This window comes from Stegostoma tigrinum, chromosome 23 (assembly GCF_030684315.1).
Source record: "Stegostoma tigrinum isolate sSteTig4 chromosome 23, sSteTig4.hap1, whole genome shotgun sequence".
Taxonomy (NCBI): domain Eukaryota; kingdom Metazoa; phylum Chordata; class Chondrichthyes; order Orectolobiformes; family Stegostomatidae; genus Stegostoma; species Stegostoma tigrinum.
In genome coordinates this window covers 38,259,378-38,286,364 of record NC_081376.1, presented here as the reverse complement: position 1 = coordinate 38,286,364, position 26,987 = coordinate 38,259,378, and the positions used below count along the sequence as shown (strand labels likewise).

The window sequence follows — 26,987 nt, the reverse complement described above, 5'->3', positions numbered from 1 at the left end:
AGGAAATCCAAACATACTGACCAGGTCTTAAACTATCACAACAACCACAAGAGGAGTTGCATTAGGACCCTGTTCAAAACAACTGCTACACACTGCAACACATCCGATCTGCAGAAGGAAGAAGAAAAACACCTTTTGTCTTTACCAGAAAGGGATACCCCTCAGTTTGATTCACAAATGCTTAGCCAATAAACAACACAACCTGGACATACCAAAACCCAAAAACAATAACCACCATACCATATATTTTAAAAAACCTAATAACTGACAGCCAGACTACTCAGACCGCTAGGAATCAGGGCAGCGCACAAACCAGCAGCCACACCAAGACAGAAACTGACCAGAGTTAAAGACCCAATAGATACCACGGACAGCACAAATGTGGTCTACAGGATACCATACAGAAACTGCACAAAACACCACGTGGGACAAACAGGCAGACAGCATCCATGAACAGTAGCCAGCAACTAAACGACATGACCAGATGTCCTTACTTTCAATACACGCAGACAAAAAAAAACACACTTTCAACTGGGACAACATTACTATCAATGGACAAGCCAAACAGAGGACAGCCAGGGAATTCTTGGAGGCTTGGCATTCATGTGCGGAATCCGTCAACAAACACATGGAAATAGACCCGCTATACCAACCATTACAATGCACAGCCAGAACCGGCACCTACTGGAAGCAGAAAAAGCCAGTCCATATAAATTTGAACAAACAACGCCTCACAGAAGGCTCCACAGCACTGAAGCTGTCACCTAGTAAGGGGGTGAAACGCCTACTATCAAACCTCCCAGCTCGGCGAACGCACCAACATCTACAACTGTCCACCATCTACAAGGCAAAAATCAGGAGTGTGATGAATTAGTCTGCACTTCATTGGATGAATGCAGCTCCAATGATATTCAAAAAACTTGATACCGCCACCCACAGGTTCTTCTCCAAGCAGCTTACCATCTTGACTTGGGAATACTGTTCCTTCACTGTCACTCGGTCAAAATCCTGGAATTCCTGCTGTATGGGTGTACCTTAAACCAAATTGATTGCAACAGTTCAAAAAGGAATCTTATCATGACTTTTGCAAGGGCAATTAGGGGTGAACAATAGCAATACCCATATTCCTGGAAAAACAAAAACAAAATTAATATCACCTTTTAATGTTCTGTACTCAATGGAATAATGAAAATTTGTTACTGTCGGGAATAGTTGTTGTGCATAGTATTGATGAATTTTATGGGAGGTTAGAAAAATATGCAACAGGGAAAGCATAGATGGATTTGTTGATGCAGTGAGGTGCTGAAAGGTGGAAGAATTTTTTTTTGTCTTAAGCATATACCAGTTGGGCTGAATGTCCACTTACTGTACCCTTATACTCAAAGATGTTCATATCATAGAAATTCACTTTCGATAAAATTGGCACCAATAAATTCTGGGGTGTATATTTATGACTTTGACAACTGAACATCTGAAAAAGAACTGAAGCGAAGGTGCAAAAAAAATGAAGAAAGGTACTAGAGATCTATCAGGATCTGGTAAAGAAAAGGCAAGTCGTTGATTTGCTTATCAGTTTTCTCACGTTTACCTAAAATACTTATCTGCTTTTTCTCTTTCCAAATACTGCATTTTTCTACAAGTTTGTTCTTGTTTTATGTTGGGAGCTGTATATCTATTAAAAGGTGTTAACATTTTCTTCAATCGCTGTTTGTTGCATGATGTACTTGAAAATTATTCAGTATTGAATAGCAGAATTTTAATGCAATTGTATATGTTATCATTTCCAAAAGAACTGATGGCTACATCTGTGATTTTCTGTTCTTATGGCAATCTAGGTCTTTCCTTGTGCATCAGTCATACCCTGATACAGATACAGCTTGTCTCTATTACTTATCATCAATCATTCTCCTGATGCAACTATACTGGAATGAAATATGTTCTCATCCTGTTGCTGCACCAGCGCCATCTGTAGCCAACAGAGTCAGATTGCACCAGACAAAAATCAGAAATTGCTGGAGAAACTCAACAGGTCTGAAGGGATATTGCCAAATATGCAGAGTTTCTCTAGGAATTTGTTTTTGTTTTTGTTTGTTCCAAACCTCTACCATTTTCAGTTCTTCGTTTTATTACTAAATTATTGGAGTTTTTTTTTGCTGAGAGCAGCGATGATGATAATAAAGGAAGAGGTCATTAGGCACTTGTTGGGATAATTAGAGCACATATACCTGGCATTTTATACATTAAAGAAAGACAGAATATATATATAGAACCCTTCAGTAAGTTCCAAAGTGTGTTGCAACCAGTAAAGTAATAACTGAGTACAGACACTTTTGCAATGTAGGAAAAGTGACAGTTTGTTTATACACAGCAAGTTCCCATGAACAGTAAATCAAGAATGGTCAAACAGTATGCCTTAGTGACGATGGTGTATCAGGCAGGACTGTTAGGAGAACCCCCATAGCCTTCTTTGAAATTGGGATTTTTTACATCTTCCTGAGAAGTCTTTGTTTAAAATGGATCAGAGAGCACTCTTCCATTACTGCAATAGGATCATTAGCCTGGATTTGGTGTTCAGGTTCCTGTGGTGGAAATTAAGTTCTCTTTATTTTCTTTCAAATAATACATCAATTAGTATTTTTCCCTTATTTTTACAGTTCCGCCATAAAGTCAAATTTGAAGGAATGGTTTCCTTACCTTCCCGGTCTTCTAGAGATTCTAAATCAACCTGTCTCCACACGGCCAGCACCATCTCTGATATCTCTTCATCTTCTGCTTCAAGCGTTTCCATTCCATTGGACACTTTTTCTCTCGTCAGCCCAAACAAAGTAGCACAAATTGAGATAAATATTCACCGCCTGGTTCCACTATTCGAAACACTGCTTGAGCAATTTGACAGGGTAAATATGGCAACAGAGGATGTATACCAGATGGAGTGCAAACTGAGAAATGCCCAGGACAGAATGCACCAGAAGAAGATTAACAAAAAGGCTGAAGAGCTATTTGCAGCATACAGCCGGATCAGAGTCCGAAGACGGGGTGACGATCTCCATTCATCTCTTTGGAACTCGCGAGGCAATACAAAGACAAATAACACTCAGGACGGACAGCAACTTGGAAATATCCCATTAGCTGAAGACAGTACAAAGCAGGCTGTCAGAGGGAAAGGGCCTCACCCACCTCGAAGGAAGTCTAAAACTTCAGACAAGAAGTGGCAGCGCAGAGTTTCAGGTGATCAAATGCCTGAAAGCAGCGAATAGGACTTAGAATTGTACAGCACATGAGGTCATGCAGCCCAACATGACCTATGCCAGCACTCAAAGAGCTACTAATGGGTCCCTGTCTACTAATGGCTGTGTTAATTGATTAGTTTTCTTCATAAAATGAGAACTATCAACAGAGGGCACTGGCATCCTAGAAAGGTAACGACCAAAGGACTACACAGGACCAACAAGCTTGTTCAGCAAATGTGCTTTGGTTTTACCAGAAGCGGTTTTAAAGATTGAGACTGAGAATGTTGTTGCTTGAAGCAAGGACAGATATAAGTGAACATTTCTCACCTGAGAATAACCACCATTATCTGGGGGCACTGTAGGGGGCACCACAAGACCTGTTATTTGTCAGACTGGGTGTAGCAGGCCCTTAAAAAGGATGGACGTTCTAAAAAGAGTTTACTTTATATGTATTAACAAGCACTTTAATTGAGGATAGCTCAGATGAAGAGATTGTACAAATTTGCTTTTTGTAGCCATGCACTTGAAAGGTGCACTTATTTTAAAAAATGCTGTTTTAATCACTTAATTTTGAAATAACTTCAGTTGATCATTGAACAAAGTCAGAGCACACAATTAATTTTACAAGTCAGTATTTTTGCTTACATTTCAATAGATCAGTTCTGTTACAGAATGTAATATGGCAATTGTGTTGACTTTAATCTGTAAATAGACTTTTCAACTAAACTAACATTATCCCAGCACTGCAACTAGGAAACAGAGTAAGTATTATAAAACGCACGTAAATCACACACATGTTGACATATCTGAAACTAGTAGCAATCCTGAAGTTAACTTACTAGTAGTCTCATTATAAAAAGTATGCTGGACAGAAGAATGTATGATTAAATACTACAACATTTAAAGCAATAAGGCCTGTAAAAACAGAACCTAGCTCATCTGAAGATATTGTTGCAGAAAATGAACAAATTAGAATCAGATACCCAATTCTGAACTCTTGATAGCAGTGGTACTTTTGACCATATGTGACATCAAAGAGCCCAATTAAAATGAGAGTAAATTTGAATTCAGATAGAAAACTATTTGCTGGTTAGAGTCATACCCAAAATACACAAAGTTTGCCATTGTTGGTAATCAGCCGTCTCAGCTCAGAGACATTTTGAAGGAGGTCCTGAGGCGTGTCCTAGACACAATCATCTTCATCTCCTTCTCAGTAGCTTTTCCACCATAAGGTCAAAGTGGGGAACGTTCACATTAATGCACAAGATTCAGCACTATTCCTGACCCCTCAGATATTGAAGCAGTATGTGTCCATATGCAATAGACCTGGACAATATTTCAGGCTCAGGTTAAGAGGTAGTTAGTAATATTCGATTCACAAATGCCAGGCACCGGCCTTTTCCAACAAGATAAAATCTATCCATTGTCCCTTGACATTCAATGGCATTATAACACGAAATGCCCCACTATCAATAGCCTGAGGTCACTATTGACCAGAAACTGTACTATAAACAGTAAACAATATAGCGACATGAACAGGTCAGAAGCTAGGAATTCTGTGACAAGTTTGTCAAAGCCTGTTCAAAGGCACAGGTCAGGAGTTTGATGGAAAACTCTACATTTTGCTAGAATAAGTGCAGCTCCAACAACACTCAACAAACACGATACCATCCAGAACACAGCAGTCTATTTGATTGGACATCAAGCATTAATTCCCTCCATCACTGATGTATTTTAGTAGCAGTGTGTACGATGTATAAGATACACTGCAGGAATTCTTTGACAGCAGCTGCCAACTCATGACTGCTATCATTCAACCAGTAAAAGGACAAGGGCGGCAGATACATGGGAACATCATCTGCAAGTTCCCCTCCCACTTACTGTTCTGACTTATTGCTGTCCCTTAATGGTCTCTGGGTCAAAATCCTGGGATTCACTCCCTAATGACAGTGTGGACTGTAAGGTTTCAAGAATGCAACTTATCATTCTCAAGGGCAACCAGAGGGGGCAATAAATGTTGGCCCAGGCGATGAAGCCTACATCCCATGAATGAATAAAAAACAAAATTAGCAAAGAAATTAAAGTGTAGAAATTACGGCTTGTGAAGTAAGCAAACAAGACATTTATGGTGTTTGATTGCTGTTCACTATTTTAAGAAACCCAAAGGTTTTAAATAGTTTAATGCCTCATTACTGGACAGAAAGGGCCCTATAAATATACTGGACACATCAGTCACCTTTGTCCCCATTGTGCGGATGAACTAGATTGAATTTGGAATTACGGCACAGATCAGCCATAAACAAATTGAATGTTCGGTGAATGAGCTCTCTGTCAAAAGATTTGTGCAGAATAATATGATTTTGCACCTCATCTCAGATAAATCTTAAGATATGATGAGCTGTAAAGAAACATAATCATCACGATCTAAAGTTAAATGAGACAATGTTCAAACCCATTTAATTTTGTCTGTTTCCATTCATTTTTAAAAAAATTTTCAACCCGAGTACGTTTTTAAATAGCATGCCTGACACTGGTTTCTCCTTCCAGCAGTGTTAAAAAGGACGAAACTGGATGGTTCTCTTTTCTGTCAGTCAGTCACATTTAATTTCCTTCACACGGTCAGGCACTGCAAGTCAGTCAGGAATGTGTTGAAACAAACTTCTGGAAAATGATCAAGTTATTGGACTTTATCTTCCCCTCAAAGGAAGGGATACTAACAAGACTTCCTCCAACATTTACAGCAGTAGGTAAGAGATAGGTTGGTCTCTGGATAGATAAGTCACATAAGGCAGAGGCAGCAGACAGTTACACATTCTGAATCTTTGACTTTACACTGGCATATTAGAAAGTTATTCTTTGAAGTACACCTTTTAATCCCTTTCCGGTAGATGACCCTAACCAAGAGAGTTGAACTATTAAAAAGGTCATGATTTTGGTTATAAAATGATATATGATGTGCTGAAGTGCCAAAGTACTGATTGAAAGTGAACAAACAAGTATTAAAGCCATCCCATCATTACTCATTCTGTCATTTGAATCTTTAAGATGACATGTTTAGGGCTCGTCGTTTGTCAGGATATTTTGCTGCTAGAGGTTGTGGCAGATGATGTATCCAAGGCATCAGACTGTTCCCGACAGCATGGGAAAGCTTATGTTAGGATGTTGTTGTGATGTTGCCCAGTGAGTACTTAATGAATATATTGTTATAAGCCAGATGTTGTTCAGCACAAAGGTCTCTGACCACAAGAATGAGGAAGACCCAGTGATAGCTAAAAAAAACACAGATGAATTGCTTCAGTGGTGTAAACATCCTTGGAGGACGTGGGGTAACCATGGACCCAAATGCGGGCACCTCAGAGGCTGCAAAGTGGATGCAAGCCGGCTTTGGCTGAGAGCCAAGCTCATCTCTTTTGCATTTGGCTGGTCCAAAAGATTCTTTTATAATCATCTAACATTTAAAGATGTAGGAACACATGTTCATTTATCAATTTAGTTGCTGTAGAAAGTTCCCATTATCTGAAGAACCATTTTGATAATCCATTTCTTTGAACCCCATCATAGACAGTATTAATGTAGAATTATACCAAATATGTAAATAATTGTAGTTTTTATGCCAGAAACATTTCTGATGCACTGAAGGACAATGTCAATAAAGTTTTGACTGAACTAAAGATTTGAATGTTCTTTTTGGAAACTACTAAATAACTTCATCTCAAAATGTTTTTAAATATTGCATATACAGATTAAGTATGAAAATAGAAGGGTTTGAGCTTTTTTCCCCTTTCTGGTACAGGAATTCAATTTTTATTTCACTAATTTACATAGTCTGTTCAATATTCTGGGTGAACTTTTCCAGTCTGTCTTTTCTGATTAAAGGTCACGGCCCTGAAACATTGATTGCTTCTCTCTCCATATATTCCACTTGACCTGCTAAGTATTTCCAGCACTTTGTTTTTGCAAGTTGTTTGTAACATTTAATTAAACTTCATTGTTGATGCATGCCTTAATGAGATTTCCCAATCCCACTCAAAACTAATTTTTACGGAGCAGTGACTTCAGACCTCTGTAATTGTTGTTTATCACTAGTTTGCTTTATAGTTGGGATCTCAGTGTTTGATATTTTTACTTAGCAAATTGGCTGTCGCTTTACGTACATTACACAAGCACCTGCAAATCAAAAGTAGTTAACTACCTATGGAGTGCTTTGGGACATTAGAATTGCTGTTTAAAATGGAAAAACAGGTAACACATACAAAATGTGCATAGGAATGGTGACAGCCAACAGAAAATGCCATTGATATTTAGCCATCTCTAAATGACCTATGTGATACATGCTGATTTAGATTGTGGAGGTGGATTTTTGTTATATAATTTCCAAACTATGCTGCATGTCTGTATGTTAATACTTTGTCATCTGATTAAATGGCACTATATAAATGCAAGTTCTGAGAAATAATGCATCATACACTCAGTGCACTGGAAATGTGCGGGATGCTGTCAAGTCATCAGCTTCCAGCACAGGCAAATATGCCCTTTGCGAGATACCTCAGTTCTTTAGATCCTACCAGAATGCAAACTAACAGTTGTTTACCAGCAATGAACCAGACTGGTAAAGGAATCAGTGCAAACAGTACTCACTTCATGTAGTTCCAACTTTTACCATCTCAAAAATATATTTGGGACTTTGCAGCAGCTACCAATTCTAAAATAAAAACTAAGTTTAAAGAAAAACAATTGATCCCAATGATTTGCAATTTGTATCAAACAGCCCATGATACTTAAGGGAACACTTTTTAAATGCAATTTATTCACTTTTAGTGGAATCTTAATTACATCATTCAACACTGACAACTGTGTTCCAATTGTGCAGAGAACACCACATTCCTTTACAAGGTAATTGCACAATATCAGTTATTACAAGATCAGAAAGGAGCTGAACACAAGTATTCTGCCCTAGTCATACCCTCCCTACCCCAATTTATTTTAAATTGTCCAACCCCATGAAGTTTGCTCTGATCAGCAAGCCAATTTTAATACTCATGTGTATAACTTTGGGGTGCTTCTGACCTCTCAGTCTGCTTTCAAAATTGGAAAAGTAGGCAGTTTCTTAAAACCATGATACCCATCATGCAGGCCGAGAGAAATGCGAGTGAGAAGATCCATAATCCATCACAGCTTGGATTACCTGCACCTTCAAATGGTCCATCGCCTAACTGGGACATTTCCTTTGGAGAAGTCTGTTCAGAGCAGTGTTTATCTTCACTTCTTCACAAGCAGAGCAAAGATATTCAACCTGCAACCTCCCCTCTCACCCCCACCCATCCCTCCCACCCACTTCCGTAAGCCGAGCAATCATTTGGCTTCAATCACAGCATGGTGTACATATTGCACACATTTAACAGGTCTTGTCCATGGGACTGCACCTTAAACAAAGTCTGTGAAATCATCCACAGTGGACATTAGCCTTTTTCTCTGGCCGGTTTCTGCACTGGCAGACGGTGACGGTTGCTGCTGCTGCTGCTGTGTGTGTTGTGGAGCGTAATGGTGGTGAGGAAGGTGCTGCTGTTGTTGATGGTGGTGATGATGGTGATGATGGTGAGTTTTACTCTGACCAGCAGCGTGCATCGGAATCAAGGAAATTCCGGCATTCTGACGATACTGCAGATCTTCGTACACCTAGGTAGAAAGAGGAAAATATTTAACTTTTGTTCAGAAACTTCGGACTAAGAAATACTTGAACCTGCCTGTACCCATGCTCATGTTTAACTTTTTGAAGCTGAGCTCAATTACTATTATAGATATATACACACATACCAACATTGTATCATATGCATGTATGTATGCTGAGGTCAATTTCAAAGTTTGCTGGACAAAAAATTTGGGAGAATTATAAATTGAGAGGAAGGGTAGAATTTTGAAAGGACATTGACACATTGGTGGAGTGGACAGACAGGTAGCAGATGAAGTTCAAATGTGGAGAAATGAGAGATAATAAACTTTGGTACAAAGAACAGAGAGCCAGTATGCACACAAGGGTACTATTCTAAAGGAAATACATGAGCAGAGAGATCTAGGTGTATGTGTGCAAAAGATATAAAAGGTGGCAGGACATTTATAAGGAGCTGTTAGAAAAAGCACACTGTACTTAAGGCTTCATTAATAAGGCAAAGAATACAACAGCAGGAAGGTTATGCTGAATCTAACACTGGTTAGACCTCAGCTAGAGTGTTGCGCACATTTCTGTGTGGCCAATTATTGGAAGAATGTGAATGCATTGGAGAGAGTGTCAAAGAAATTAGGAGGGGGACAGGACACTCAAGAAAAGTCTGAGGAAATTGGGATTGCTTTCCTTGGAAATGAAAAGTCTAAGAGGAGATATGAAACAAATTTACAAATTCATGACAGGCCTGGACAGAGCAGATAGGGAGAATTTGGTCCCTCAAACAGATTACAACTATGCCCGATATAATAAAGTGTTAAGCTGGATGAACACAGCAGGCCAAGCAGCATCTTAGGAACACAAGAGCTGACATTTCGGGCCTAGACCCTTCATCAGAGAGGGGGATGGCAAGAGGGTTCTGAAATAAATAGGGAGAGGAGGGGGGAGGTGGACCGAAAATGGATAGAGGAGAAGGTAGGTGGAGAGGAGAGGTCAGTCTGGGGAGGACGGACAGATCACGGAGGCAGGATGAGGTTAGTAGGTGGGAAATGGTGGGGCGGCTTGAGGTGGGAGGAGGGGATAGGTGAGAGGAAGAACAGGTTAGGTAGGCGGGGACGAGCTGGGCTGGTTTTGGGATGCAGTGGGGGGAGGGGACAATTCTCCAGCATCTGCAGTTCCTATTATCTCTCTTAAAACTATGCCCTCTGGTTCTTAAAATGCTTCTGGAAAAGAAGAAAATGTTGGGTAAGAAAAAGCTTCATCACACAGCAAGTGGTGTAGGTTTGAAATGCACTGCCTTGGGGTATAGTGGAGGCACAATTCAGACATTCTAGAGGGCATTAGATTTTTTTTTACTGGAAACAAACACACAGGGTTACAGGAAAAAGGGTGGAGATTGGCACTAAATCAAAATGTTCAGAAAGCCAGCGGTTTCCCAATGAGCTGAATGGCCTTGTGCACCTTAGCAATTCTGTGATTTTGCAGCAGATGGTGACGGAACCAAGAAGAAAAAATCTACTTGATTGCTTCCTCATCAATCTACATACTGCAGACACATTCATCCAAGACACAATCAATAAGACCAAGCACTGCACATTTTTGTGGAATTGAAGTCCTATTCTCACTCTAAGGATACTCTCCATCATGTTGTGTGCTACTACCACCATGCTAAACGGAACAGACTCCAACAGACCTAATAACTCAAAAGAGAGCATCTATGAGGCACCATGGACCATCAGGAGCAGCACAAGGCCCAGCATGCCTCCTCTACCATTACCATCAAGCCAGGAGATCAGTGCTGGTTCAATGAAGAGTGCAAGTGAGGAGCAGCACCATATTTATGTAAAAATGAGGTTCTACCTGGTGAAGAGACAACTCAGGATGACTTGTAATCTAAACAGCGGAAGCAGAATGCAATAGGAGAGGATTCAGTAACCCCACAACCAATGAATCAAATCTAAGCTTTGCAGTTTCCTAGAGGTGGACAACTAAACTATTAAACAGGAATGGAGGTGCCGCAAGTATATCAATCTTCAAAGCCATGGCAGTCCAGCAAACCAGTGTCACAGAGAAGTATTTATGCTCATCTTCAGCCAGAAGTGCTAATGAATGATCCATCTTGGCCTATACTTGACCAGTTGTCAATCTTCAGCAAACTGATTCATGGCACATGATTTCAAGAACCGACTGAAGACACTGGAAAGCTGGGCTTCGTGGCAACATTCCAGCATTACTGCTGAAAACATGCACTGCTGAACTAGCTGCAACTCCATCCAAGTTTTTCCAGCATAGTGACAATACTAGCATCAACCCTATAGTGTGTAGCTTCTGTGTACAAAAAGCAGGAGAAATTCAACCATCACCTTGTAACTTACAAAGTGAAGGTTGAGTTTACTGACAGTGCTATTAAGTAACACTTGCAAAGGCATAATATTCTCAGTTCGGGTTCAACTAGGGCCAGTCAGCTCTTGACCTTGTGACAGCTTGGATCCAACCATGGATAAAATAGCTGAACTCCAGAGGTAAGGGGAGAGCAACTGTCTTTGACATTAAGGCAGCATTTTATAGGTAACGGCATTGCACTGTCCTACAAGATCAGACTTAATGGGGACTGGGGATAACTTCTCTGCTGGTTGGAGTCATAACTGGCACAAAAGGGAGACAGTTGAAGTTGTCAGAGGTTGATCACTTCAGCTCCAGCACATCACTGCAGGAGTTCCTCAGGATAGCGATCTCAGCCGAACCAGCTTCAGCTGCTTCAATGACTTCCTCTATCACAAGGTCAGTACTCAGGATGTTCACTAATGATTGCAAGATACTCAGCACCATTTCTGACAGCTCAGATATTAAAGCAGTCCATGTTGAAATTCAACAAGGCCTGTGCAATAAGTAGCAAGTAACATTCATGCCACATAACTGTCAGGCTATTAGCATCTCCAGCAAGAAAATCTAGCCACTGCTTCTTAACGTTCAATGGTATTAACATCACCAAATCTCCTATTAACATCTGGGGATTACCACTAAACAGAAACTCAACAAGACCTTTGTGTTTGAAGAGCTGGCCAGAACTAGGAATTCAGCAGCGAGTTCAGCACTTTCACTAATATGTTCAAAGCACAAGCCAAAAGTGTGATGGAGTACTTAAGTAGCTTTACACGAACCAGGACACAGTAACCCATTGGAGTGGCCTCCCATCTATCACCTTCAACATTTACTCCCATCTCTACTGATGAACAATGACAGCAGTGTATACCATTGACAAGATGTATTGCAGTAACTCACCAAGGCTCCTCCAACAGTACCTCACAGACCTGTAACCTTTGTCTTTCTAGATGATAAAGGCAACAGACAAATGGCAACACCAGCACTTGCAAGTTCTCCTCCAAGCTACACAGCAATCTGACTGAGAATAATATCACATTTTCAGCGTTGCAGGGTCAAAATTCTGGAACACACTTTCTAACTGTGGGTGTCTCATCACTCCCAAGGACTGCAGAAGCTCAAGAAGGTAGCTCACCACCATGTTTTCCAGGGCAGTTAGAGATGGAGAACAAATGCTGGCCCTAACCAGCAATGCCCATATCCCGTGACAGAATTAAAAAAACCTCAATTGGTTTATGTCAGTGTTTAGGCCACCTATGAGCCTCTTCGCTATCCCATGCCCCTCACCCCAAATATTTTCATTAACATAATCTTCTACTCAGAGCTGGACCTCTGAGAAGCTTCTCCACCTATTATGTTTTTTTTATTCATTCACAGGATGAGGCTGTTGCTGGCCAGACAGCATTTATTGCCCATCCCTAATTGCTCAGAGGGCAATTAATAGTGAACAACATTGCTGTGGGTCTGGAGTCACATGTAGGCCAGACCAGGTAAGGACAGCAGTTTCCTTGCCTAAAGGACGCTGGTGAGCCAGATGCGTTTTTCCTGCCAATTGACAATGGATTCATGGTCATCGTTAGATTCTTAATTCCAGATATTTATTGAATTCAAAATTCCACCATCTGCCGTGGCGGGATTCGAACTCAGATCTCTGGATTAACAGTCCAGTGATACTACCACTAGGCTGTCAGATCCCCTCGCGGCTGCTTCCCTCCTGAGCTTACTTCTGACAAGGTAAGTGATGAGCCATCAGTAGCAAACATGAAACAGATCCAGCCTGTGTTTGGTGGGGCAGCAAGGAGGCACATGATGGTGGTGATGAGGTAATCCAGGGCCTGAGATGCACAGGTTGTTGGGCAGAGCAAGACATGACACAAAGGGGTGGCTGGAAATACAGAGAGGTGGAGACCACTGGAGCCTTATTTTTGGCTTATAACTAGAACGTCTCTTTATTTACATAACTTTCAATATTTGTGTGTAATAAATAATGTTTTCATCCTGTTTCAAGCATAACATTGTACTGTTGGTTACTTTTAAATTGAAACTCTTAATTCCAAGGGCGCTACATACCAGCACGTACAAACTCATAGTTCACAGGCCATTCTGACATACCCAGTGAATGGTCTTTTCATAGCTGACAAGCAATTGGCCATATCCATACCTTAGATCGAATCCGTTTGATCTGTCGCAACCTAGCTAGCCACTTGGATGCATAGGCTTCTGAAGGAACTGCACTGTTGTGGTGTACAAGTGAAGCCATCTAGCATAAACAACAAAACATCATTTGCAGCATTGTAATTTCAATGTAACCAGCAACAGAACTGTTTACCAAACCAGAAACTGTCTCATCTGTGTCTAAAAATGATAGCAATTCAGAATACAATTAAAATCTGAAAGAAAAACATTAAAGCATTTAATATTCCAGATGAACACTGAAGGATTGTAGCTTGACAGGTTGTTGAGGTTCGAGCTGGTTTGTTGTTCTGCAGATGTTTCATTACCGTGCCCGGTAACATCCTCAGTGCAGCCTCTGATGAAGTGTCGGTGTGTTTTTAAACTCTGAGGTCTGTTACGATGGATTGCCTCACTTCCGGTTTTCCTCCGTCGTGGAACGTATATGGTGTCGAGTTCAACGTGCTTATTTAATAGCATGCTTCGTGGAGTGCCATGCTTCCAGGAATTCTCGTGCTTGTCTCTGCCAGCCTGTCCCAGGATCTTGGTGTTGCCCCAGTCGAAATCGTGGTTCTCCTTGTCCATGTGGACTGAGATGACTGAGTATTGATCATGTCTTTCTGTACCCAGTTGGTGCTCATGTACTCTTGTTGTTAGTTTCCTTCCTGTTTGTCCGACGTAGTGTTTCTCGCAGTCTCTGCAGGGGATCTTGTAGATGACATTGGTCCTGTCCATGGCGGGGAGTGGGTCTTTAGTTCAGATGGGCACTTGTTGTAGGGTTGATGTGGGTTTGTGTGCCACTCTGATGCTCAGCGGTCGTAGAAGTCTCGTGGTGAGTTCTGACGTGTTCCTGAAGTAGGGTAGTGTGCCGAGTGTGTCGGGGCGTGTAGAATCTTTCTGATGCTATTCCTGTAGGCATCTCCTGACCCAGTTCTTTGGATATCCATTACCCTTGAACACTTGGAAGAGGTATTCCTCCTCCACTTGGTGTAGTTCCGTGTTGCTGCAGTGTGTTGTTGCCCTTTTAATTAGTGATCGCATGAAGCTTCGTTTGTGTGTGCTGGGATGGTTACTATTGAAGTTCAATACCTGGTCTGTGTGTGGCTTTTCAGTGTACTTTTGTTTGCAGTTCCCCATCTGTCTTGCGCTCTACCATGACGTCCAGGAATGGGAGTTGTTTGTTCTCCTCCTCCTCTCTGGTGAATTTTATTCCAGGGAGGGTGTTGTTTATGAGTTTGTGTGTTTCTTCCAGGCGGGAAAACACACCGACACTTCATTGGAAGCTGCACTGAGGAGGTTACCAAGCACGGTAATGAAACGTCTGCGGAACAACAAGCCAGCTCGGAGAGTCAACCAACCTCAACACCCACAACCCGAGCTACACATCTACTCCAAAGCCTTAGAAGCTTGACACGTTTAATCTTGCATTACCTCACAGGAACAGTCTGAAGAAGAAATGGTCCAAAATACTGGGAAGAACAAATATTTTGAAAGCATCACAATCAATGCCTAGTGCTCTGCAGATCCTGGTAAAGTCATCAATAGTTTTGTAAGTTATAAGCTCAGAAGATGCCAGTGTAACTGGAGAAAGGTATTCATATAAATCAGGGAAGTACCTGAATTTAAAGTTACACATTGGCATTGAGCCTGAGGAATTGAAATACTTGGTAAAGAAGGAGTAACAAAAAAAAGAAATAAGGTTCTCAACAATCTGACAAAGGATTGGTTTGATATGTCAGTCTCTAGCAGGCATCTTCACACAAGTGACCAAGATCCAGTCAACAGCTGCACACGTGCTGACGTTTGCCCCAAAATACACATCAAGAGGAACAATGACACTGAAACGGGCATTAATTGATGTGAAGAGGCACATAAACATATAATGTCAATTAAACTACTTACTGTCATAAGATTTTCGATGTGGGCAGAAATCTACAATGAAAATTGAAATCTGGCCCACTTCGGTCTGCCTAAAGTATAGCTAAGCCCCTGATGTTTTAGTCACAAAAAAAGCAGAATGAAATAACATCCTTCTACTTACATTCGCATGCAGAGCCATTTGTCGCACTAACAAAGGAAGATTCTTGTCTGACACAATCCTAGCGACGTTTGTGTCAACCAAGCCCTCCATATCTACAAGATAGGAAAAGAAACCTGTATCACCTATTGAGAAACCATTTCCAATTTTTAAAAAAAGTACATCTTTATAAGTAGTTTTCTCCCAATTATGTAGATGCTGGCATTCCATTTAATTTATACCACGGAACCAGACCATTCAGCACAGCTGATCCACGCTACTCCACTCACGGTTCCTTCTCTTCATTTGACCTGATCAGCATGATTTCCACTCCTTTGAACCTCATTTTCATCAGTATCCTCTTGCATCCATCCTATTTGCCTCAACTATTCCTTTCAGTAGTGGTTCCAAAATTTGATTCACTGTCTAGTACTCACTTCCACAAATATAAGACAGTACATCAAAACATGATGTTGTTAGAGATTCACTTTTGCATTAATGTACTGAATTGATGGAATGTATTACTTGAACAAGACTGTTGCAAATATTACCCCATATCTTGGATGCATAACCCAGCAATGTAATAGTTAATGCATGTCAGTTTCTTAAATGTTTTGGGATTTAAGTTAGGAATGCTCAGTACAGACATAAAACGCAATCTTTTGCCTTAAAATGTAGCAATTCACATTTATACTGACATATTGAACTTTGTGCAGGATAAAATAGTATTTCATAAAAACAAATCATGTTTAGGCATTTAAAGCAGCTTGTTTTTGAATACATGTAATCAGAAAATATTTGTATTTAGCATGCAAAAATGCAGCAATTTTATAGTACCCTGGTGAATATTTAATGTTAGAAACTGGCAAAAATGAATGGTAGTATATGGGGTACACAGCATTCATTTCAACATAAATACAAATTTTATAATGAGGCGTTACAATAATCAGTGCCTTACCTTTTCGTGCTTGTAAGGTCACTAGGTTGCTCTCAAAGTCGAGAGGTTTAATAATTATTTCAACAAAGTTAAACTGACCCTATTAAAATTTACAGGAGAAAAAAGAAACAGAAAGCAGTTCAGACTGTGGGCTTCAAAAAAGCAGGTCTAATACAAATCAAATTTGATAAAGGCAATCTGTTTGTATATGCTGAAAAAGTTAACACACAATTCATGATAACAAAAGGAACAGCACATCACACGACACTAAATGGTATTAAGCAGGCAGCTGCGCCAAACGTAGAATTTACATTGCTTCAATAATTTTGTAGTTATACAAATTTCACCAAAAAGTCAACAATTATGCTGAGAGGTAATCTACTGATGTCAAAGCACACCTCCAAATTCATTGAGGATTACACTTAAGTAGTTAACTGGGAACATAATCATGAATATTCCAATCTTGCAAATATAATTAGCGTACAAGCATCAAGTACTACAAAATATACAGCACATTTATCCTATATGGTCCATTCTGATGTTGATGCACCACAAAGCAGCCCACCATTACTGACCTATCAGCATTTTGTTTCTTTCCTTCTTCATGTACAGCTGGGATTTTCCATGTTCTATAGATCCAAGGGGACTGGAAAATAGTGGGGAGTCACATCAGGACAGCTCCCTGTGCATTCCTGTTTCTGGGACAGGCTGGTGACTGAATCAGCCGCCCAATACACACAGGAAAGCAGTACCTAGTCCAATTAAGACCATAAGGGCGATTTTGAGCCCCTGCTGGTAGTTTACCAATGTTGAAATGACCCTTTGCCACATGTTCCAAGGCTGCGAGCTCAATCAAGGGTACCGCCCAGAGGCAGGTCAAGAGGCATCAGAACTGGAGGTTCCAGGCCCCACGTGATGGAGTTAAGGAGATGAATGGCTACAGGTCAGAACAGTAAGGCTTGTGGGGATGTTGTGCCTGCAACACAATGGCCTGGTAGACATCAGCAGCATCTTAGGAGCACAAGAGCTGATGTTTCGGGCCTAGACCCTTCATCGGAGAGGGGGATGGCGAGAGGATTCTGAAATAAATAGGGAGAGAGGGGGAGGTGGACCGAAGATGGATAGAGGAGAAGATAGGTGGAGAGGAGAGTATAGGTGGGGAGGTAGGGAGGGGAAAGGTCAGTGTGGGGAGGACAGACAGGTCAAGGGGACAGGATGAGGTTAGTAGGTGGGAAATGGAGGTGCGGCTTGAGGTGGGAGGAGGGAATAGGTGAGAGGAAGAACAGGCTACGCAGGTGGGGACGAGCTGGGCTGGTTTTGGGAAGGGGATATTTTGAAGTGTGGGGGCAAGCGTAGCACTTCCTGCAGTTGCAGGGGAAGGTGCCGGGTGTGGTGGGGTTGGAGTGGAGTGTGGAGCGGACAACGGAGTCGCGGAGAGTAGTGGTCTCTCCAGAAGGCAGACAAAGGTGCAGTGGGAAAAATGTCTTTGGTGTATCCTCCGACACTTCCGTCATCTACAATTCGACTCCACCACCAAAGGTGTTTTCCCACCGCACCATTGTCTGCCTTCCGGAGGGACCACTCTCTCCGCGACTCCGTTATCTGCTCCACACTACCCTCCAATCCCACCACACCTGGCACTTACCCCTGCAACCGCAGGAAATGCTACACCTGCCCCCACACCACCTCCCTCACACCCATCCCAGGCCCCAAGATGACTTTCCACATCAAGTAGATGTTCACCTGCACATCCGCCAGTGTGGTATACTGCAAGCACTGTACACTGTGTGGCTTCCTCTACATTGGGGAAACCAAGCGGAGGCTTGGGGAACACCTACGCTCGGTTCACAGTAAACAACTGCACCTCCCAGTCGTGAACCATTTTAACTCCCCTCACGTTCCTTAGACATGTCCATCCTGGGCCTCCTGCAGTGCCATATTGATGCCACCCGTAGGTTGCAGGAACAGCAACTCATATTCCGCTTGGGAACCCTGCAGCCCAACGGTATCAATGTGGATTTCACCAGCTTCAAAATCTCCCCTTCCCCCCACTGCATCCTAAAACCAGCCCAGCTCGTCCCTGCCTGCTTAACCTGTTCCTCTCACCTTTCCCCTCCTCCCACCTCAAGCCACACCTCCATTTCCTAACTACCAACCTCATCCTATTCCCCTTGACCTGTCCGTCCTCCCCGGGCTGACCTATCCCCTCCCTACCTCCCCACCCATACTCTCCTCTGCATCTATCTTCTGCTCTATCTTCAGTCCGCCTCCCCGTCTCTCCCTATTTATTTCAGAACTTTCTCCCCATCCCCCGTTTCTGATGAAGGGTCTAGGTCCGAAATGTCAGCTTTTGTGCTCCTAAGATGCTGCTTGGCCGGCTGTGTTCATCCAGCCCCACACTTTGTTAGCTTGGATTCTGCAGCATCTGCAGTTCCCATTATCTCAGGAGCGTCCAATACATTGCTTCTGTGTTGGCCAACAAGTTGCCTCCCTCTGATGGGGCTGGGAGCTCTAAGAGTCCATCCACCACCTTCAGTAAAGGGGCAAGCACATATCCTGGAAGACTGGAGTGTCGGACTGACTGGTGGTAACAGCAAGTTTGGTTGTGACGCTGAAGTCTCAAAGCTGTTGGGAAAATTAGCCTGAATTTATCTATACTCCCATTAAAAATCATCAATATTCTACACCTTAACTCCGCCTTGCGGCAGCATGTTCCATATTTAACACTTCGTTTATCCCCTGTCATAAGCTCTATTTTTAAATAAAAATTTTATCAATCCATTCAGAGACGTTAATACATACCTGTGGAGTAGGTGGGACTTGACCCTTGGCTTCCGGGAACAGGGGTAGAGGCACTACCACTGTGCCAGAAGAGCCCTGCTAGAATTCTAACTATTCTCTGGCTTGAGCCTACAAATTGGATTTATTATTGACTGATTTGTAGTTATTGTACCCACATCAGGTCTCCACACAAAGGGAAGGGGTGGGGGTCGGGAGTCAAACGGGGGGAGGGGGGGAATGAACAGAGTCGAAGATTATGAGAGATAAGAGATAAAGAAATGAAAAAAAATTACCTTTATCGTTCCCAGTTTGTATTCTTCCTCAGTATCCTTATAGATCACAACCACATAGTCATTCCCTATGTGCCGTTTCTTATTGCAGCAGGCTTTATCGGATTCTTTATTTGGCATCAGGGTCGCAATGTGAAAAATTGCTTTAATTATGTTGGAGAAAAAGAAACTTCATCAGTGTACAAGAAAATGCTGGAGGATTGGAGAAACTCTAGTTTTATAAATGGTTATTCAGACAACTGTGAAAAGTGGACCATATAGGTTCAGTAATATATTCAATATCCCTCCCAATGAAGACCAGCTAGAATAAATTGCCGGTCTTTAATAAATGCCATGGCCTCCCAAATGATCAAAAAAGCACTGGTTTACTAACATCCTTTTCAGAAAGAAATCTGCCATCCTTACCCAGTCTGGCCTTCATGCATCTACAGATGTACAGCAATATAGTTGATTCTTTACTGCCCTCTCAAATTGCCTGAGCCAGTCATACAGTTAAAGGGCAATTAGGGAAAGGGTGAATTGCCAGGATCGCTCTTCCCAAGGACAAAAAAAATTAATGTGTGACGGGCAATGAACGTGTTTATCAAGGCCATGATAATAAAATGTGAGGCTGGATGAACAGAGCAGGCCAAGCAGCATCTCAGGAGCACAAAAGCTGACGTTTCGGGCCTAGACCCTTCATCAGAGCTCTGATGAAGGGTCTAGGCCCGAAACGTCAGCTTTTGTGCTCCTGAGATGCTGCTTGGCCTGCTGTGTTCATCCAGCCTCACATTTTATTATCTTGGAATCTCCAGCATCTGCAGTTCCCATTATCTCTGTGTTTATCAAGGCCATTCATTTTACATAATTGTCCAAATTTGAAAAAGCATCCTACTACGTCCCTCCACATCTCCAAACTGAAATTTTCAGACTTGTTTTACATCCAAGTATCTTGCTGTTACAAAGTAAACAGTCTTCTGACATTGGGGCTTTTCATTTCTGAATCTGAGTCAACACCTATTTAATGAAATCAGAAGTAAAAGAATAAGTTATTCTGGGGCAAGAGTAAGTAAAAACCCATTTTAAAAATACTTCTAATGATCACCACAAATTAGAATACTAAATTGAACAAGAATTTCTTTCTTTATTGGCTCAATCAGCTATAGACAATGGGAATACCCTCTCCATCAGTTTATTCTTTCTGAATTGGGTGTGACTGGGCCAAACAGGGGTGCAAGGACTAACATAGGATGAAAAAAAAGAGATGAAGTGATCCCTTAACTGAACAGGAAAACTAACCACCTGCCACATTTGCGTCTGTTAACATTAATGAGTCAAGTTGAGCAAGAACAGGGTACTTAATACATAAACCATATCATTTTAAGGTTAAGTGGAGCTTAATATTTGAATGGACAAATATTCATTAACGTTTTGGAATCATGCCTGCTTAACTGGCATTCTTCAGACTCAAAAATTAGAATCTCAAGCTCAAGCAGTAGAGAATATGACTCCCTGGAAAGATCAACTACTGTAACACTGTGTGTGCACTTTTCTATTAAGCACAATTACTTTTCCTGCAATAGACTGAAAGTTAACAGGTTTATGATCCCTGGACATCAGCTGTGTCAAGTACCAGTGTCAGTCATTGCTCAGTTTGCAGCACTCTCGCCTGAGTCAGAAGGTTGTGGGTTCAAGGTGCCCTCCTGGAGTTGAGTGCAATAGTCTAAGATGACACTCCTGTGTAGTGCCGAGGGAGTACTCCACTGTTGGAGATGCCGTCTTCAAGTTGAGATGTTAAACCAAGGCCCCATCTGCCCACGCAGCCGGATGTCAAAAATCCCACAGCACTATTTCAAAGAGGAGTTATCCCCTGTGTCCTGGCCAATATTTATCCCTAAATCAATATCAAAAAACAGATTATCTAGTCATTATCAATCACGTTGCTATTTGTGGGGAAATTGTTGATTGCAAACTGGCTGCTGCATTTCCTAACTTACAGCAGCGAATACATTTAAAGTATTATTGATTGAAAAGCTAATTTGAGACATCTTGTGGTCATGGAAGGTGCTACATAAATGCAAATACTTATTTCTTTTGAGATATAATCTCAGATATCGGTAACATGTCACCAAAAGAAATGGGGACAAAGACGAGAACACACAGAACAAACTACAACAGTTATTTATTACTATTCTTAATCAGAAAAAACTTGTTCCCTATCAGTATTCCAGTTTTGTCCAAAATCTACCTGCATTTGTATAGCACTTTTATAGTAATAAAATAGTGCACTAACTAAAATTGCCAGATGGTCAAAACGTTGATGAAAAGTTGCGGGGGGGGGGGGGGGGGGGGGGGGGGGGGGCGTGTGAGGGGGGGGGGGAGAGAGAGAGAGAGATAGAGAGAGATAGAGATATGGCAATGTTCGGGAAGGGAATTGCGTAGCTCAGCACCTTAGCAGCTGGATGTACAGATACCAATGATGGAATGATGAAAATCCAGGATGCATGAGAAAGCAGAATCAGAGAAATCTTAGGGGATAGTAGACCTGGGTAAGTTTTGAACATTACTCACTTTATTTTTATGATTCAAATTTCAAACAGTGAACAGCAGCAATGCAATGTCACTGTAAGTGCCATGGCAAGTTGTGTGGGTGACCATGCACTAACCATAGACAACTAGAGAAAGGAAAGCATGTGTTGCTTTGCTGTCTCTTTCCTCCTCGAGTCACACAGTCAGACAGCATGGAAACAGACTCTTCAATCCAACTACTCCATGTCAACCATGTTCCCAAATTAAACTAGTCCCACCCGCCCACACTTGGCCCATATCCCTCCAAACTTCTATTCACATATTTATCCAAATGGCTGTTAAATGTAACTTTACCTGTGCCCACCATTTGCTCTGGCAGTTCATTCCACACACTAACCACTACATAAAACAAAACGTTGCCCCCATGTCCTTATTAAATCTTTCTCCTCTCACCTTTAAAATATGCCCCTCAGTTTTGAACTCCCATATCTTAAGGTGAATACCAAAGGTCATTTCCCTATCAATGACCATCATGACTTTATAAATCTCTATAAGGTCACCTCTCAAGCTCCTACACTCCAGCGATAACAAGTACCAGCCTATTTTTATAACTCAAATCCTCCTTTCCTGGCAATATCCAGGCTGAAAGAAACAAATTTTCTCCACATGGAATGCTCCACCTACCATCAATCAGCCTTTGAAGTTGTAGCTCCTCTGTCTTCATTACGATAGGATCTGTTGATCCACAAGTCCACTACTCTCAAACCAAGCATCAAGCCCGTCCAGGTCTATCAAACAACTGGACATGGGCTCACCAAAAACAATCAACCAAACCTCAGCAAGGCTATCCCTGCTATCCTCTCAGCCCTGTGTGGCAAGCTATACTCATTTACCTTGCATGATGTCGTCATGCCAACAGTAGGTAAACTGCCCATCATCACCATATGTGTCAAGGCCACCGAGGAAAATTTGTTCTGGGTTACAGTCTTGGAGATAGATCAATTTGCCAAGGCCTGTAAGGAACTGCGCGTACCTGGATGAGCCATATGCATTGGACAGAATTTCAACTTCATTATTAGTCTGAAAGATATGACAATAAAACTCAAATTAAACCAAGGGTTTATTCAAAACATTGAGCATTTACTTAAGATGCTGAAGCTTGTTGTGCAAGGCAAAATACACAAAAGCACGAAACACTCAAGCTAGTTTCTAGGACTAATTTCAATGAGAATATTATGGAACAGATGATGTATGAAATAGGGATTACTTACCCGACATTATCAAAGAAAATCAGTGACTAATAGGCTCCATGCAGGAATCCTATAACAGATTATTTACGCCATTTATCAATCACTTAAATTTAGGACAAATGCTAACCTTAAGTTTCTTTTGATAAAACATAAGGAAAACGCTCTGAAAAACATGCCACAAACATAAGTATTTTGAACAATCTCCCAGATCCTACTGTCTGCAACAATGCTCATAAGTGCTGACTGACAAGATGGTTTTGCAGCAATATCTTTGCATCCTTCCTGTCAGAATTTCAGTCCTGACAACAGGAGCGATGATGGGTCAACACCGCCAGTCACCGAAAGCATTGGCAAAAAGAAGCAGAGCAGAATATTTATATTCAGGCACATAAAGATTTCAGTGAATAGGTGAGAAGCTTGTAGTCACCACGTGCTCCACCAAGGGGAGCATTCTTTGCTGTCTACCCTATCGATGTCCCTGAATTTTATGTATCTCCATCATGCCCCATAAGTCTCCTCTGCTCCAAGGAACATAACCCATCTACTTAATCTCCCTTCAGAACTAAAACACCCCAGCCCAGGCAACATCCTGGTAAATACGCAACAAAAACAAAACTGCTGGAAAAGCTCTGCAGGTCTGGCAGCATCTGTGAAGGGAAAAACAAAGTTGAGACAGAAAACAAAACCGTGGAAGGGTTACTGAACCCGAAATGTTAAGTCCGTTTTCCTCTTCACAGATGCTGCCAGACCTGCTGAGTTTCCAGCAATTTTGTTTTTGTTCCTGATTAACAGCATCCGCAGTTCTTTCAGTCTTTAGCCCGGTAAATTTCCTTTGCAATGCAATCACATCCCTTCTATGTAATGTGGCTTCCAGAGTGCACACAATACTCCAGCTGTGGCCTAACACTGTTTTAAACAGTTCAAGCATAACCTCTCTGCTCTTAAACTCTATGTTTCAGCTAATAAAGGCAAGTATCCCATTTGTCTTCTTAACCATTTGAACCCCTGATACCTTAAGGGATTGGTGGAAAGATACATCTGGATCATTCTAGTCCTCCTTGGTGCTTCCCACTGTCCTATTGTTCACTATTTTGCCCTTGCCATTTTTGTCTTACCTCAGTGAGTCACCTCAGTTATTTCAATCGTATTCCATTTTCTACTCATCAGCATGTAGTTATCCTCCTCACTATTTGCCAACCCACTAATTTTCATATCAGTCACATAACAACCCTCCTCCTTTCAAGTCTAAATCATTTACATATAACCCAAATAGCAACAGTCCCAACACTGATCCCTACGGAATCCCACTGGACAGTCAAAATAAAAAAAATCCCTCCACCATTGCTCTCTGCTATCTGTCACTCAGCCAATTGTTTCCAATTAGCCAAATTTCCTTGGATACCCTGGAGTCTTACTTACATTACCAGTTTCCTATGTGGAACCTTATCAAAAGCCTTGCTGACAGTTCAGCACACAATGTTAATTGCATTGCCCTCATCAACACCTAGTCAGCTCTGAAAACTGAATCAAGTTGGATAAACATGACCTCCCCTTAACAAGCCATGCTGACTGTTCTTGATTCATCCTTGACTCTCCAAGTGTGGATCATGTCTCTCCCTCAGAATTGCTTCCAGAATGGGTGCCCACCACTGAAGTTAAGACTAACTGGCCTGTCATTACTTGGTTTACCTCTATCTCTCTTCTTGACTAATGGTACCACGTTGGCTACCCCCCAGTCCTCCACCATCTCTCCTGTGGCCACAGGGGAATTAAAAATTGTTGCCAGCAGCCCACTATTTCCTCTCTTGCCTACTCAACAGCCTGTGATTCATTTCATCCAGTCCTGGAGATTTAATCAACTTTTAGCTGGCTAGACCACTCAGTCTGTTTGAATAAATTTATCACAGATCTTCTCCCAGATCTCGAAATCCACATCGCCCCTCTCACTAGTTAATGCCAACACAATATATTCATTCAGAGCTCCACCTATGTTCTCCAGCTCCCTGCATTAATTACCACCATGGTCCTTAAATAGGCCCTACTCTCTCCACAGTTAACTTTTCACTGAACGTCTGTTGAACTGTATAAGGGTGCAATTGGCTCATTGTTTGCGACATTCGAGTCAAGTGGGCAGTCAGGTCGAGTAGGAATTTGGTTAGGTTTTGGTCAGTGTGGTGGCTTGGCTGATGCTGTTACTCACTGGGTTGTAAAGACTAAAGTGTAACAAAGTCCAGTGCCTGATTGAGGATTGCGTACGCAGCCCAAGTCTCCGACATGGAGATAAATGTAAGAGACACTCAGGAAGTGCCCAGGGCAGTACAACTAAGCCCATCAGAAGTTTAAACTCCCTGGATCCTTATAGCACTTATTTGCACATCAGGATTTCATGGGGGTACTGAAGGGCAAGACTGGCAGATGTCTTTACATTCATCATTGTCAGCATCAGAAATTTGGTCCATTATCTTCTCATTTCCATTTGATCACATCCAATGGTGCTAAAACTGGAAATTTCAAAGCAGAGGTACAAACAGGTCACCAAAAGAGGAAGGAGTGGGAAGTGAACTCTTTGGTTGAAGTGAAAACAGAAATTGTTGGAAATACTTAGCAAGACAGGTAACATTTGTGCAAAGATACAGAATTAATGCTCAGGCTGGTGGCCTCTCTTTAGAACCAGAAAAGAGCTAGCAATGTGACAGGTGTTAAGCAAATGCAGAGGTACAGAAATCGAGGGAATAACACCAACAGAAATGGTTTCAGATGGGTGGAAAGCAGTGGAAAATTAATTGAGACAGAGGATGATATGCAAGACAAAGAGCTATAAGCAATGAAACAAGAAATAAAAGACAGATCTAGAGGAAGTATAAGTGAGTAGCAGATTCTTGCACATAGACATGACGTTAAATACTGTGGAATTGAGTATCATGGGTCAAAATAACGGCTCATTGAGCTGGGAAAGGCCCTTACCTGTCCTTCTCCCACATAGACAACTCCAATCTTGTGTGTGTCATAAGGTGGCATCTGGTCCAGAACTTTAATGGCTCGTTCTGTGATCTAAATTTTTTTTTAAAAACTGTACATTAGTTACCTGTAGCTATCAACATATGCCGCATACATATGCGAACAGATTTATACAATGTACAAATATTAGAAGTACTTCCAGTTTTTTGTTTGCAAAGGGGTCCCAGCATACATTTTCATAACTCAAGGCTGCATATGAACATGTTTCACTGCACGTTCTTCACCACCAATGTATGTTCTACCCAACACCACTGTGGTCATGATGACACCAACAATTCAAGGAAAACGACTCATCATTACCTTCTCAAGCAACTGGTGTAAGCAACAAGTGTCTTAGTCAGCACAGTCTGCATGTTATCAACAAAGAGAATCACAGCATAGAACAATACAGCGCAGAACAGGCCCTTCAGCCCTCGATGTTGCGCCGACCTGTGAACTAATCTAAGCCCATCCCCCGACACTATCCCATCATTATCCATATGCTTATGCAAGGACTGTTTAAATGCCCCTAATGTGGCTGAGTTAACTACATTGGCAGACAGGGCATTCCACTCCCTTAGTAAAGAATCTGCCTCTGACATCTGTCTCAAATCTATCATACCTCAATTTGTAGCTACCCTTGTACAAGATGAGGTCATCATCCTCGGAAAAAGACTCTCACAGTCCACCCTATCTAATCCTCTGATCATCTTGTATGTCTCTATTAAATCACCTCTTAGCCTCCTTCTCTCCAATGAGAACAG

General features: G+C 41.7%; 2 protein-coding genes across 11 annotated transcripts in view; one reads left to right on the top strand and one right to left on the bottom strand.

Annotated features, from left to right (window-relative positions):
• pkd1a (polycystic kidney disease 1a) overlaps positions 1–6,901 on the top strand; it is a 179,607-nt gene extending 172,706 nt beyond the window's left edge. For both annotated transcript variants that reach the window (XM_048551749.2, XM_048551750.2), the window contains one exon: positions 2,655–6,901. In XM_048551749.2, coding sequence (XP_048407706.2) covers positions 2,655–3,257 — 603 coding nt within the window. In that variant the 3' untranslated portion in view covers positions 3,258–6,901. The remainder of the gene's footprint in view (positions 1–2,654) is intronic.
• Positions 6,902–8,566: 1,665 nt separating this feature from the next.
• Positions 8,567–26,987, bottom strand: part of tsc2 (TSC complex subunit 2) — a 77,477-nt gene continuing 59,056 nt past the window's right edge. For 8 of the 9 annotated variants that reach the window (XM_048551752.2, XM_048551755.2, XM_048551753.2 and 5 more), the window contains 7 exons: positions 26,191–26,277; positions 22,870–23,056; positions 19,472–19,611; positions 16,419–16,497; positions 15,485–15,576; positions 13,433–13,531; positions 8,567–8,906 (listed from right to left, as the gene is read on the bottom strand). In XM_048551752.2, coding sequence (XP_048407709.1) covers positions 8,655–8,906; positions 13,433–13,531; positions 15,485–15,576; positions 16,419–16,497; positions 19,472–19,611; positions 22,870–23,056; positions 26,191–26,277 — 936 coding nt within the window. In that variant the 3' untranslated portion in view covers positions 8,567–8,654. Of the gene's footprint in view, positions 8,907–13,432; positions 13,532–15,484; positions 15,577–16,418; positions 16,498–19,471; positions 19,612–20,219; positions 21,342–22,869; positions 23,057–26,190; positions 26,278–26,987 lie in introns of those variants that run through there. The other variant, XM_048551760.2, reaches the window with a different exon arrangement.